The sequence below is a fragment of the Lithobates pipiens genome, unplaced genomic scaffold (assembly GCF_037356315.1).
Source record: "Lithobates pipiens isolate NorthernLeopardFrog02 unplaced genomic scaffold, aLitPip1_a1.2 Scaffold_18, whole genome shotgun sequence".
Taxonomy (NCBI): domain Eukaryota; kingdom Metazoa; phylum Chordata; class Amphibia; order Anura; family Ranidae; genus Lithobates; species Lithobates pipiens.
In genome coordinates this window covers 13,527,783-13,541,976 of record NW_027507758.1, presented here as the reverse complement: position 1 = coordinate 13,541,976, position 14,194 = coordinate 13,527,783, and the positions used below count along the sequence as shown (strand labels likewise).

General features: G+C 47.1%; 1 protein-coding gene across 1 annotated transcript in view; it reads right to left on the bottom strand.

The window, feature by feature from the left end:
* DAAM2 (dishevelled associated activator of morphogenesis 2) overlaps nt 1-14,194 on the bottom strand; it is a gene marked incomplete in the record, with an annotated part of 380,667 nt that overhangs the window by 32,693 nt on the left and 333,780 nt on the right. Inside the window, 3 exon segments of the mRNA XM_077485388.1 lie at nt 2,059-2,227; nt 8,166-8,254; nt 10,637-10,743. Coding sequence (XP_077341514.1) covers nt 2,059-2,227; nt 8,166-8,254; nt 10,637-10,743 — 365 coding nt within the window.

Sequence of the window (14,194 nt, the reverse complement as noted above, 5' to 3'; positions counted from 1 at the left end):
AGAGAGATACAAAGTAACATTGTTTATAAAAATTGTTCAGATGGGAGGTAGAGTGATACAAAGTAACATTGTTTATAAACATTGTTCAGATGGAAGGTAGAGTGATACAAAGTAACATTGTTTATAAACATTGATCAGACAGATGAGTGATACAAAGTAACATTGTTTATAAACATTGCTCAGATGGGAGATAGAGATACAAAGTAACATTGTTTATAAACATTGATCAGACAGGAGATAGATACAAAGTACATTATTCACATTGATCAGACAGGAAATAGAGACAAAGGACCATTGTTTACAAACATTGATCAGACAGGAGATAGAGACAAAATAACATTGTTTATAAACATTGTTCAGATGGAAGGTAGAGTGATACAAAGTAACATTGTTTATAAACATTGATCAGACAGGTGAGAGATACAAAGTAACATTGTTTATAAACATTGCTCAGATGGGAGATAGAGTGATACAAAGTAACATTGTTTATTAACATTGATAAGACAGGTGATAGAGAGAGACAAAGTAACATTGATCAGACAGGAGATAGATACAAAGTACATTGTTTATTAACATTGATCAGACGGGAAATAGAGAGAGACAATGGAACATTGTTTACAAACATTGATCAGACAGGAGATAGAGACAAAAGAACATTGTTTATAAACATTGATCAGACAGGAGATACAGAATAACATTAAACATTTTTCCTCCAGGAGATAGAGAAATAAAAATTAACGTTGTTTATAAACATTGCTCAGACAGGAGATAGAGAGAGAAAGAAAATAACTTTGTTTATAAACATTAAAGTAGAACTATGGGCAAAACTTTCTTTTTTATTATTCCTTTGGATAGAGCAAAGGAGGGTTATAACCCCTGTCAGATTTATTTTTCACCATTTGCGTCCCATTGCAGATATTTCCCTTCATCCCCTGTCCCGTAGACAAATAGAGAGTGGAAGGAAATCCCTGAAAATGAAAAGAATTCCTCGGGGATGCCCCCAAGTCACCAGAACTAGTGTCCCCATTGGAAGATTTCCTCTCTATTCATTTTCTGGTGACAACCCAAAATTTGGGATTTTCTTTTACCATCACTTTCTATGATAATGGTAAAGAGGACAAACAGAGAGGGTGCAGACAGTAATAAAAACTGACAGGGGTTTTAATCCCTCTCCACTTATCCAAAGGGGTTTCCCCTTGAAGAACAAGGTTAGGACTCAGGGATTGGAACAGGGACCTCCCCCAAAGGTCAGCAGGCGTGTCCCCCAGAGGTCAAAGGTCAAGTGGCCTGTCTGACCCACCCCCATCAAAGTGTTCCGCCTACCCCAACTAAGTCAGGGCATGAACAAGTCGGGGTAAGCGCTTTGCTTTTAGTTACACTTTAATCAGATGGGAGATTGAGTTTATAAAGTAACATTGTTTATAAACATTGTATCTCTTTATCTCCCATCTGAACAATGTTTATAAACCATGTTAATTTGTATCTCTCAATCTCCCATCTGAACAAAGCAACGTTGTTTATAAACATTGTTCAGATGGGAGATAGATACAAAGTAACATGGCCTATAAACATTGTTCAGACGGGAGATAGAGCGATACAAATTAACATTGTTTATAAACATTGTTCAGATGGAGATAGAGAGATACAAAATTACATTTATAAACATTGTTGGAGCTTTTCCCATGTTTTCTCTAATACTACGATTTCCCGTGATTGGCAGCTCCTTCTATTGGCCAAAATGTGGTATATAACTCTGAAATAGCTCAATCAGAAAATCACAGCGATCGTGCTTTACTGCTTCTCTATTGCGTATCGATCAGTCAGCTCAGATGGACTGGAAGTAATCTGCCTGCGTGGATAACGGCTCTTATTTTACATTTAGCATCATTATTGGCTGCACTGCTTGATGTACAATGAATCCCATAATATCGTTATGACATTGTGATAAAAATGAATCGCCGTCACGATATGACGAACCGCGCTCATCTCTACTCCTCATCTCTACTCGTCATCTCTACTCGTCATTCAATTGAAGGAAATGAATTTTCTCCCGCTCACCTGTCTATACTGGACTTGGTGTCCATGATTTTATTCAAACTCGCAACTTTAAATCCAAAGGCGTTTCCTCGCTGTCCTTTGTTCATGTAGTTCCCGAACGCCAGGACCACCTCCAGGAGCTGCTTTAACCTCTTACTCCGGGTCAGTTCTTTACACGCCATGAGAAGAGCTTGGGAGCAAAAACAAGATTTATCAATCAGGAACAGAAGGTCAGTATAGAAACATTGAGGTTCCAATTATAGGCGGAGTCTGGCCGGCCGAGACACCCATAGCGGGTTCTAAATCTTTGTGTGTTCTGACTCCTCCTCTTACATTCTCCATAATATAAAATAAATCAAAATCCAGCAGGGATGGTGAGAACCCCTCATAATGGGCACAGCGGGTGTACAGACCTGGGAACTCAGCACAGGGATGGTGAGAACCCCTCATAATGGGCACAGCGGGTGTACAGACCCGGGAACTCAGCACAGGGATGGTGGGAACCCCTCATAATGGGCACAGCGGGTGTACAGACCTGGGAACTCAGCACAGGGATGGTGGGAACCCCTCATAATGGGCACAGCGGGTGTACAGACCTGGGAACTCAGCACAGGGATGGTGGGAGCCCCTCATAATGGGCACAGCGGGTGTACAGACCTGGGAACTCAGCACAGGGATGGTGAGAACCCCTCATAATGGGCACAGCGGGTGTACAGACCTGGGAACTCAGCACAGGGATGGTGGGAACCCTTCATAATGGGCACAGCGGGTGTACAGACCTGGGAACTCAGCACAGGGATGGTGGGAACCTCTCATAATGGGCACAGCAGGTGTACAGACCTGGGAACTCAGTGCAGGGATGGTGGGAACCCTTCATAATGGACACAGCAGGTGTACAGACCTGGGAACTCAGCACAGGGATGGTGGGAACCTCTCATAATGGGCACAGCAGGTGTACAGACCTGGGAACTCAGTGCAGGGATGGTGGGAACCCCTCATAATGGGCACAGCAGGTGTACAGACCTGGGAACTCAGTGCAGGGATGGTGGGAACCCCTCATAATGGGCACAGCAGGTGTACAGACCTGGGAACTCAGCACAGGGATGGTGGGAACCCTTCATAATGGACACAGCAGGTGTACAGACCTGGGAACTCAGCACAGGGATGGTGGGAACCTCTCATAATGGGCACAGCAGGTGTACAGACCTGGGAACTCAGTGCAGGGATGGTGGGAACCCCTCATAATGGGCACAGCGGGTGTACAGACCTGGGAACTCAGCACAGGGATGGTGGGAACCCCTCATAATGGGCACAGCGGGTGTACAGACCTGGGAACTCAGCACAGGGATGGTGGGAACCCCCCATAATGGGCACAGCGGGTGTACAGACCCGGGAACTCAGCACAGGGATGGTGGGAACCCCTCATAATGGGCACAGCAGGTGTACAGACCTGGGAACTCAGTGCAGGGATGGTGGGAACCCCTCATAATGGGCACAGCAGGTGTACAGACCTGGGAACTCAGCACAGGGATGGTGGGAACCCTTCATAATGGACACAGCAGGTGTACAGACCTGGGAACTCAGCACAGGGATGGTGGGAACCTCTCATAATGGGCACAGCAGGTGTACAGACCTGGGAACTCAGTGCAGGGATGGTGGGAACCCCTCATAATGGGCACAGCGGGTGTACAGACCTGGGAACTCAGCACAGGGATGGTGAGAACCCCTCATAATGGGCACAGCGGGTGTACAGACCCGGGAACTCAGCACAGGGATGGTGGGAACCCCTCATAATGGACACAGCAGGTGTACAGACCTGGGAACTCAGCACAGGGATGGTGGGAACCCCTCATAATGGGCACAGCGGGTGTACAGACCTGGGAACTCAGCACAGGGATGGTGGGAACCCCTCATAATGGGCACAGCGGGTGTACAGACCTGGGAACTCAGCACAGGGATGGTGGGAACCCCTCATAATGGGCACAGCGGGTGTACAGACCTGGGAACTCAGCACAGGGATGGTGAGAACCCCTCATAATGGGCACAGCGGGTGTACAGACCTGGGAACTCAGCACAGGGATGGTGGGAACCTCTCATAATGGGCACAGCAGGTGTACAGACCTGGGAACTCAGTGCAGGGATGGTGGGAACCCTTCATAATGGACACAGCAGGTGTACAGACCTGGGAACTCAGCACAGGGATGGTGGGAACCTCTCATAATGGGCACAGCAGGTGTACAGACCTGGGAACTCAGTGCAGGGATGGTGGGAACCCCTCATAATGGGCACAGCGGGTGTACAGACCTGGGAACTCAGCACAGGGATGGTGGGAACCCCTCATAATGGGCACAGCGGGTGTACAGACCTGGGAACTCAGCACAGGGATGGTGGGAACCCCTCATAATGGGCACAGCGGGTGTACAGACCTGGGAACTCAGCACAGGGATGGTGGGAACCCCCCATAATGGGCACAGCGGGTGTACAGACCCGGGAACTCAGCACAGGGATGGTGGGAACCCCTCATAATGGACACAGCAGGTGTACAGACCTGGGAACTCAGCACAGGGATGGTGAGAACCCCTCATAATGGGCACAGCGGGTGTACAGACCTGGGAACTCAGCACAGGGATGGTGGGAACCCCTCATAATGGACACAGCAGGTGTACAGACCTGGGAACTCAGCACAGGGATGGTGGGAACCCCTCATAATGGGCACAGCAGGTGTACAGACCTGGGAACTCAGTGCAGGGATGGTGGGAACCCCTCATAATGGGCACAGCAGGTGTACAGACCTGGGAACTCAGTGCAGGGATGGTGGGAACCCCTCATAATGGGCACAGCGGGTGTACAGACCTGGGAACTCAGCACAGGGATGGTGGGAACCCCTCATAATGGGCACAGCAGGTGTACAGACCTGGGAACTCAGTGCAGGGATGGTGGGAACCCCTCATAATGGGCACAGCGGGTGTACAGACCTGGGAACTCAGCACAGGGATGGTGGGAACCCCTCATAATGGACACAGCAGGTGTACAGACCTGGGAACTCAGCACAGGGATGGTGGGAACCCCTCATAATGGGCACAGCAGGTGTACAGACCTGGGAACTCAGTGCAGGGATGGTGGGAACCCCTCCTAATGGGCACAGCGGGTGTACAGACCCGGGAACTCAGCACAGGGATGGTGGGAACCCCTCATAATGGGCACAGCGGGTGTACAGACCTGGGAACTCAGCACAGGGATGGTGAGAACCCCTCATAATGGGCACAGCGGGTGTACAGACCCGGGAACTCAGCACAGGGATGGTGGGAACCCCTCATAATGGGCACAGCGGGTGTACAGACCTGGGAACTCAGCACAGGGATGGTGGGAACCCCTCATAATGGGCACAGCGGGTGTACAGACCTGGGAACTCAGCACAGGGATGGTGGGAACCCCTCATAATGGGCACAGCGGGTGTACAGACCTGGGAACTCAGCACAGGGATGGTGAGAACCCCTCATAATGGGCACAGCGGGTGTACAGACCTGGGAACTCAGCACAGGGATGGTGGGAACCCTTCATAATGGGCACAGCGGGTGTACAGACCTGGGAACTCAGCACAGGGATGGTGGGAACCCTTCATAATGGACACAGCAGGTGTACAGACCTGGGAACTCAGCACAGGGATGGTGGGAACCTCTCATAATGGGCACAGCAGGTGTACAGACCTGGGAACTCAGTGCAGGGATGGTGGGAACCCCTCATAATGGGCACAGCAGGTGTACAGACCTGGGAACTCAGTGCAGGGATGGTGGGAACCCCTCATAATGGGCACAGCGGGTGTACAGACCTGGGAACTCAGCACAGGGATGGTGGGAACCCCTCATAATGGGCACAGCGGGTGTACAGACCTGGGAACTCAGCACAGGGATGGTGGGAACCCCCCATAATGGGCACAGCGGGTGTACAGACCCGGGAACTCAGCACAGGGATGGTGGGAACCCCTCATAATGGACACAGCAGGTGTACAGACCTGGGAACTCAGTGCAGGGATGGTGGGAACCCCTCATAATGGGTACAGCAGGTGTACAGACCTGGGAACTCAGCACAGGGATGGTGAGAACCCCTCATAATGGGCACAGCGGGTGTACAGACCTGGGAACTCAGCACAGGGATGGTGGGAACCCCTCATAATGGACACAGCAGGTGTACAGACCTGGGAACTCAGCACAGGGATGGTGGGAACCCCTCATAATGGGCACAGCGGGTGTACAGACCTGGGAACTCAGCACAGGGATGGTGGGAACCCCCCATAATGGGCACAGCGGGTGTACAGACCCGGGAACTCAGCACAGGGATGGTGGGAACCCCTCATAATGGGCACAGCAGGTGTACAGACCTGGGAACTCAGTGCAGGGATGGTGGGAACCCCTCATAATGGGCACAGCAGGTGTACAGACCTGGGAACTCAGCACAGGGATGGTGGGAACCCCTCATAATGGGCACAGCGGGTGTACAGACCTGGGAACTCAGCACAGGGATGGTGGGAACCCCTCATAATGGGCACAGCGGGTGTACAGACCTGGGAACTCAGCACAGGGATGGTGGGAACCCCCCATAATGGGCACAGCGGGTGTACAGACCCGGGAACTCAGCACAGGGATGGTGGGAACCCCTCATAATGGACACAGCAGGTGTACAGACCTGGGAACTCAGTGCAGGGATGGTGGGAACCCCTCATAATGGGTACAGCAGGTGTACAGACCTGGGAACTCAGCACAGGGATGGTGAGAACCCCTCATAATGGGCACAGCGGGTGTACAGACCTGGGAACTCAGCACAGGGATGGTGGGAACCCCTCATAATGGACACAGCAGGTGTACAGACCTGGGAACTCAGCACAGGGATGGTGGGAACCCCTCATAATGGGCACAGCAGGTGTACAGACCTGGGAACTCAGTGCAGGGATGGTGGGAACCCCTCATAATGGGCACAGCAGGTGTACAGACCTGGGAACTCAGTGCAGGGATGGTGGGAACCCCTCATAATGGGCACAGCGGGTGTACAGACCTGGGAACTCAGCACAGGGATGGTGGGAACCCCTCATAATGGGCACAGCGGGTGTACAGACCTGGGAACTCAGCACAGGGATGGTGGGAACCCCTCATAATGGGCACAGCGGGTGTACAGACCCGGGAACTCAGCACAGGGATGGTGGGAACCCCTCATAATGGGCACAGCGGGTGTACAGACCTGGGAACTCAGCACAGGGATGGTGGGAACCCCTCATAATGGGCACAGCGGGTGTACAGACCTGGGAACTCAGCACAGGGATGGTGGGAACCCCTCATAATGGGCACAGCGGGTGTACAGACCTGGGAACTCAGCACAGGGATGGTGAGAACCCCTCATAATGGGCACAGCGGGTGTACAGACCTGGGAACTCAGCACAGGGATGGTGGGAACCCCTCATAATGGACACAGCAGGTGTACAGACCTGGGAACTCAGCACAGGGATGGTGGGAACCCCTCATAATGGGCACAGCAGGTGTACAGACCTGGGAACTCAGTGCAGGGATGGTGGGAACCCCTCATAATGGGCACAGCAGGTGTACAGACCTGGGAACTCAGTGCAGGGATGGTGGGAACCCCTCATAATGGGCACAGCGGGTGTACAGACCTGGGAACTCAGCACAGGGATGGTGGGAACCCCTCATAATGGGCACAGCGGGTGTACAGACCTGGGAACTCAGCACAGGGATGGTGGGAACCCCTCATAATGGGCACAGTAGGTGTACAGACCGGGGAACTCAGCACAGGGATGGTGGGAGCCCCTCATAATGGGCACAGTAGGTGTACAGACCGGGGAACTCAGCACAGGGATGGTGGGAGCCCCTCATAATGGGCACAGTAGGTGTACAGACCGGGGAACTCAGCACAGGGATGGTGGGAACCCCTCATAATGGGCACAGCAGATGTACAGACCCGGGAACTCAGCACAGGGATGGTGGGAACCCCTCATAATGGGCACAGCGGGTGTACAGACCCCTAACACAGGGTAAGGATGGTGGAAACCCCTCATAAGCACAGCAGCTGTGGAGACCTGGGAAGGTTTTGTTCTGCGTGTCGTAGTGACGGGTTCTCTTTACCTTCCACCTTCGGTTTGGACTCTGCAAGCCTCTCCGGAAATTTCTTCTTAAAGAACAGAGCCTGCAGCCGCTGCTGGTAATGATCAATCCTGGAGAAGAATATAGAAATATTACAGTATAAAAAAAATTCGAATGGGCCGCAAAAAAAAAAAAAAAATGTCAGTTTTTAACTGATAAAATAGTTTGTTTGAAAAATGCAAAAAAAAAAAATAAAAAAAATAAAACACCTGTCTTGTCATTTGCAAACCAATCAGATTACAGCTATCATTTCTCTTCTACATGTTAGAAAATGTATCAGTTTCTGAATAAACCTTTTACATTTTAAATTAAAGTTGAAGTTTAATTTGTTTATGTTTTGCCTTCCCTGGTTTCCCCCTCCCCCTCATCAACATGCTAATTCCTTTTTTTAAATAAAGTTTTCATGTTCATTACATATCTTATAATTATTTTCTGTATATAATGTTTATTATTAACATTAACATTTTCATGACATTTCTTATTATTTTCTTGACGTTATAAATATTACTGTTATCATTTTTTTTACGTATTTTATTATTATTTTCTTTATATTATTAATATTACTACTACTACCGTATGATTTTCATTATATATCTTATCATTATTTTCTTTACTTTACTATTATCATTATAATTATTACTGTTATCATTTTCTTTAGGTATCTTATTATTATTTTCTTTACATTATTATTACTGTTATAATTTTCACTACATATCTTATTATTTTTTTCTTTACATTATTATTATTATTATTTTAATTTTCATCCCATTCCTTATTATTTTTTTCTTTATATTATTATTATTATTACTACTACTATGAGTTTCATTATATATCTTATCATTATTTTCTTTACTTTACTATTATCATTATAATTATTACTGTTATCATTTTCTTTACGTATCTTATTATTATTTTCTTTCCATTATTATTACTGTTATAATTTTCACTACATATCTTATTATTATTATTTTTTTTACATTATTATTATTATTATTATTATTATTTTAATTTTCATCACATTCCTTATTATTATTTTCTTTATATTATTATTATTACTATTACTATGATTTTCATTATATATCTTATCATTATTTTCTTTACTTTACTATTATCATTATAATTATTACTGTTATCATTTTCTTTACGTATCTTATTATTATTTTCTTTACATTATTATTACTGTTATCATTTTCATTACATATCTTATTATTTTTTTTTCTTTACATTATTATTATTATTATTATTATTTTAATTTTCATCACATTCCTTATTATTATTTTCTTTATATTATTATTATTACTACTACTATGATTTTCATTATATATCTTATCATTATTTTCTTTACTTTACTATTATTATTATTATTATTACTGTTAGCATTTTCATTACATATCCTATTATTATTGTTATTCTTATCATCATCATAATCATCAAATATCTTATTATCATTGTCTTTATATATTACTCTTATTCTTATTCCCATTATTATTACTACTATTGTCATTTTCATTATATATCTTATTATTATTTCCACTGCATTATTACTAATAATTATTTTTATTATTATTACTACTGTTAACATTTTCATTACATATGCTATTATTTTCTTTATATTTTTATACAACTGTTATAATTTTCATTATCATGTTCATTACATTATTGTTATTATTATGGATTTATATCGTGCCAACAGTTTGTGCAGCGCTTTACAACACGAGGGCACACAGTACAGTTCCAATACAATTCAATACAGGAGGAATCGGAGGGCCTGGCTCGTTAGAGCTTACAATCTAGAATATTACATATCTTATTATTATTTTATTGTTATAATAATAATTTTTTATAACATATCTTATTATTATTTTATTGATATTATTATTATTAATAATAATAATAATAATAATAATTGTATCAATTTCATTACAGATCTTATTATTTTCTTTATACTATAATTATTACTGTTATTATTTTCATTACATACAGTATCTCATTTTAGACATAGGGGTGGGGCAGGGACAGTCAGGTTAGGGATCAATAGGCTAGATAATGCTGGATGTCCCCCAGCCAGGAAAGGAGGCAGGGCTCAGTCTGACTTGCTGCAGCTTCTAATGCACATTGTGAGAAGCTCACAGTGTGCGGTGAAATCAGAGGAGGCCATTTCAGTCCAGGAGAGGAGCTGCTACAACTGTGCAAGACTGTAGCGAAGGCCGGAGGTCAGATTTAATGTATGATTTTTTTTTAGGACTGTAATTGTATACAATGTATTTCTTTCTCTGTGAGAGTACAGAGAGGGAGGAAACAGCGCCACCTGCAGGCTTAGAGAAGTTAATTTATGTGTTCATTGGCTCTCATGGGGATCTCATGACCAGGAACCTTGCTGATTATTTTATTTCTCTGGGTTGTCAGTGACACGGCTGTCTCTGCACAAGAACCAATCACAAGTGCCGCCTTACCGGCTCATCTCATACAGGAACCGGTCTGCTCTCGCCATGCGGTCGATCTCATGCTTGTGTTCTTCTAGCAGGTCAATGTCACTCTTCTCCGGGACAAATTTCAGGAGCTGGTGGGACAAAGACAGACAGACCCGTCTATTAGATGAGCAGTAATTGTGTTTATAGTCTATGAAAGCAACATCCCACAAAAGTTACATTTTACTTATAGTCGGCCGCGGCTTGCTTATTATAACTGAGAGAGATCTCCCAGCAATCATTCCAGACCTGGTTCCTGCCCAGCTTTGTGTGTTCCAGTTCCTCTTGAATTATATAAAAATGGGCACATCCGGGTGTACAGACCCAGGAACTCAGCACAGGGATGGTGGGAACCTCTCATAATGGACACAGCGAATGTACAGATCCAGAAACTTGGCACAGAGATGGTGGGAACCCCTCATAATGGGCACAGCGGGTGTACAGACCTGGGAACTCAGCACAGGGATGGTGGGAACCCCTCATAATGGGCACAGCGGGTGTACAGACCCAGGAACTCAGCACAGGGATGGTGGGAACCTCTCATAATGGACACAGCGAATGTACAGATCCAGAAACTTGGCACAGAGATGGTGGGAACCCCTCATAATGGGCACAGCGGGTGTACAGACCTGGGAACTCAGCACAGGGATGGTGGGAACCCCTCATAATGGGCACAGCGGGTGTACAGACCCGGGAACTCAGCACAGGGATGGTGGGAACCCCTCATAATGGGCACAGCAGGTGTACAGACCTGGGAACTCAGCACAGGGATGGTGAGAACCCCTCATAATGGGCACAGCAGGTGTACAGACCTGGGAACTCAGCACAGGGATGGTGGGAACCCCTCATAATGGGCACAGTGGGTGTACAGACCTGGGAACTCAGCACAGGGATGGTGGGAACCTCTCATAATGGACACAGCGAATGTACAGATCCAGAAACTTGGCACAGAGATGGTGGGAACCCCTCATAATGGGCACAGCGGGTGTACAGACCTGGGAACTCAGCACAGGGATGGTGAGAACCCCTCATAATGGGCACAGCAGGTGTACAGACCTGGGAACTCAGCACAGGGATGGTGGGAACCCCTCATAATGGGCACAGCGGGTGTACAGACCCAGGAACTCAGCACAGGGATGGTGGGAACCTCTCATAATGGACACAGCGAATGTACAGATCCAGAAACTTGGCACAGAGATGGTGGGAACCCCTCATAATGGGCACAGCGGGTGTACAGACCTGGGAACTCAGCACAGGGATGGTGGGAACCCCTCATAATGGGCACAGCGGGTGTACAGACCCGGGAACTCAGCACAGGGATGGTGGGAACCCCTCATAATGGGCACAGCAGGTGTACAGACCTGGGAACTCAGCACAGGGATGGTGAGAACCCCTCATAATGGGCACAGCAGGTGTACAGACCTGGGAACTCAGCACAGGGATGGTGGGAACCCCTCATAATGGGCACAGTGGGTGTACAGACCTGGGAACTCAGCACAGGGATGGTGGGAACCTCTCATAATGGACACAGCGAATGTACAGATCCAGAAACTTGGCACAGAGATGGTGGGAACCCCTCATAATGGGCACAGCGGGTGTACAGACCTGGGAACTCAGCACAGGGATGGTGAGAACCCCTCATAATGGGCACAGCAGGTGTACAGACCTGGGAACTCAGCACAGGGATGGTGGGAACCCCTCATAATGGGCACAGTGGGTGTACAGACCTGGGAACTCAGCACAGGGATGGTGAGAACCCCTCATAATGGGCACAGCAGGTGTACAGACCTGGGAACTCAGCACAGGGATGGTGGGAACCCCTCATAATGGGCACAGTGGGTGTACAGACCTGGGAACTCAGCACAGGGATGGTGGGAACCCCTCATAATGGGCACAGCAGGTGTACAGACCTGGGAACTCAACACAGGGATGGTGGGAACTCCTCATAATGGGCACATTGGGTGTACAGACCCAGGAACTCAGCACAGGGATGGTGGGAACCCCTCATAATGGGCACAGTGGGTGTACAGACCTGGGAACTCAGCACAGGGATGGTGGGAACCCCTCATAATGGGCACAGCAGGTGTACAGACCTGGGAACTCAACACAGGGATGGTGGGAACCCCTCATAATGGGCACAGTGGGTGTACAGACCCGGGAACTCAGCACAGGGATGGTGGGAACCCCTCATAATGGGCACAGTGGGTGTACAGACCCAGTAACAACAGAGAGATAGAAGAGACTATCATGGGGTTTAATCTGCCAAAATTTGGAATATCACATTTGGGTGAATTGACTGATAAAGAAAACCTTTTTGCTTGGAGTCAACACAAAAAATAAAAATGGACAACCTCCATGCAGCGATGTGACATTCTTGTGTCAGATTCATGAGGGACGTTTAATAAGCTTTGTCTATGAGAAGAAGAAGGATATTCATGTACAACATCCCATGTATCAGACGGGCCCCAGGGCGACATTACTGTATAATATCATTATGAGGAATCCTCATGTCACAAGTCTGACCCCCCCTCCTCCCCCCCCCCCCCCCTTACTGATGTCTGTTGCCGCAAGCTGTCTGGATAGCGGTCAATCTGGACTGAGATGATGACACGGGTGACACCGGCAGCGGTTGGGGACATATGTATAGAAATGAATGGCTTCCTCTATGGCCAGTACTGGGTCCGTTAGATGTAGTCAGCAATTCTTCTGTGTCTTCATCATTCTTAGAGTCAGATTTATCAGTGTCGGCATTTGTATCAGAAGACAAAACGCTCGATGTTCCCCCTCCGAGCGCCCAACGCAATCCCCCCAATATAGAAATTCCACCTCCGAGTCTGTCCTCGGGAATAGATGAAGAACAAACATTCCTGACTGTAAAGAGCATTCCTCACTACCAGATGCTGCTGGTTTATCAAGTATTTAGAGCGAAAAATAATTTTAATTAAAAAATCATAAAAACATACAGATTATTAATAAAAACATATTTACACAAAAATAAACAACAACTAAACAAAAACAAGCGTGCTTACATCAGCAAATAAAGAAAAACTGACACGATAACGTAGAAAGAAACATATTTTAACGACAACAAAAGAGAGAACAAACCCTGAACCTCAACTTAAACACAATCCAGGCTAAGAAACCTTTTGAGAGTTAATCGCCATCAGGATGTGATTCCAAACCCCCCCCCATTAACCACTCTTCCCACATCATTCCCCCCGACTTCCACATCATTCACCTTGCATTCTGCACCAGCCACTCTCATTCCCTTCCCACCTCCCCCTCCACCATCATCAAATCCATCCCTCACTCCCCACCTCGGTGTCTGCCGACCTCCAGCCCCACTTGTGCCACGCCGAGGAGGAGGGGTTGGCACCACCATACATTCTGGTCCAGGACCCTCCACTGCCTTCACTACACTAGGAGAAACAATAGTTGCGGACACAGACTTCACAACCATACTTTCTGACACTGACTGGGAGACCACAGACTGGGGGGGACACTGACACCACAGACAGACACAGATTCTGACCGGACAGAGAC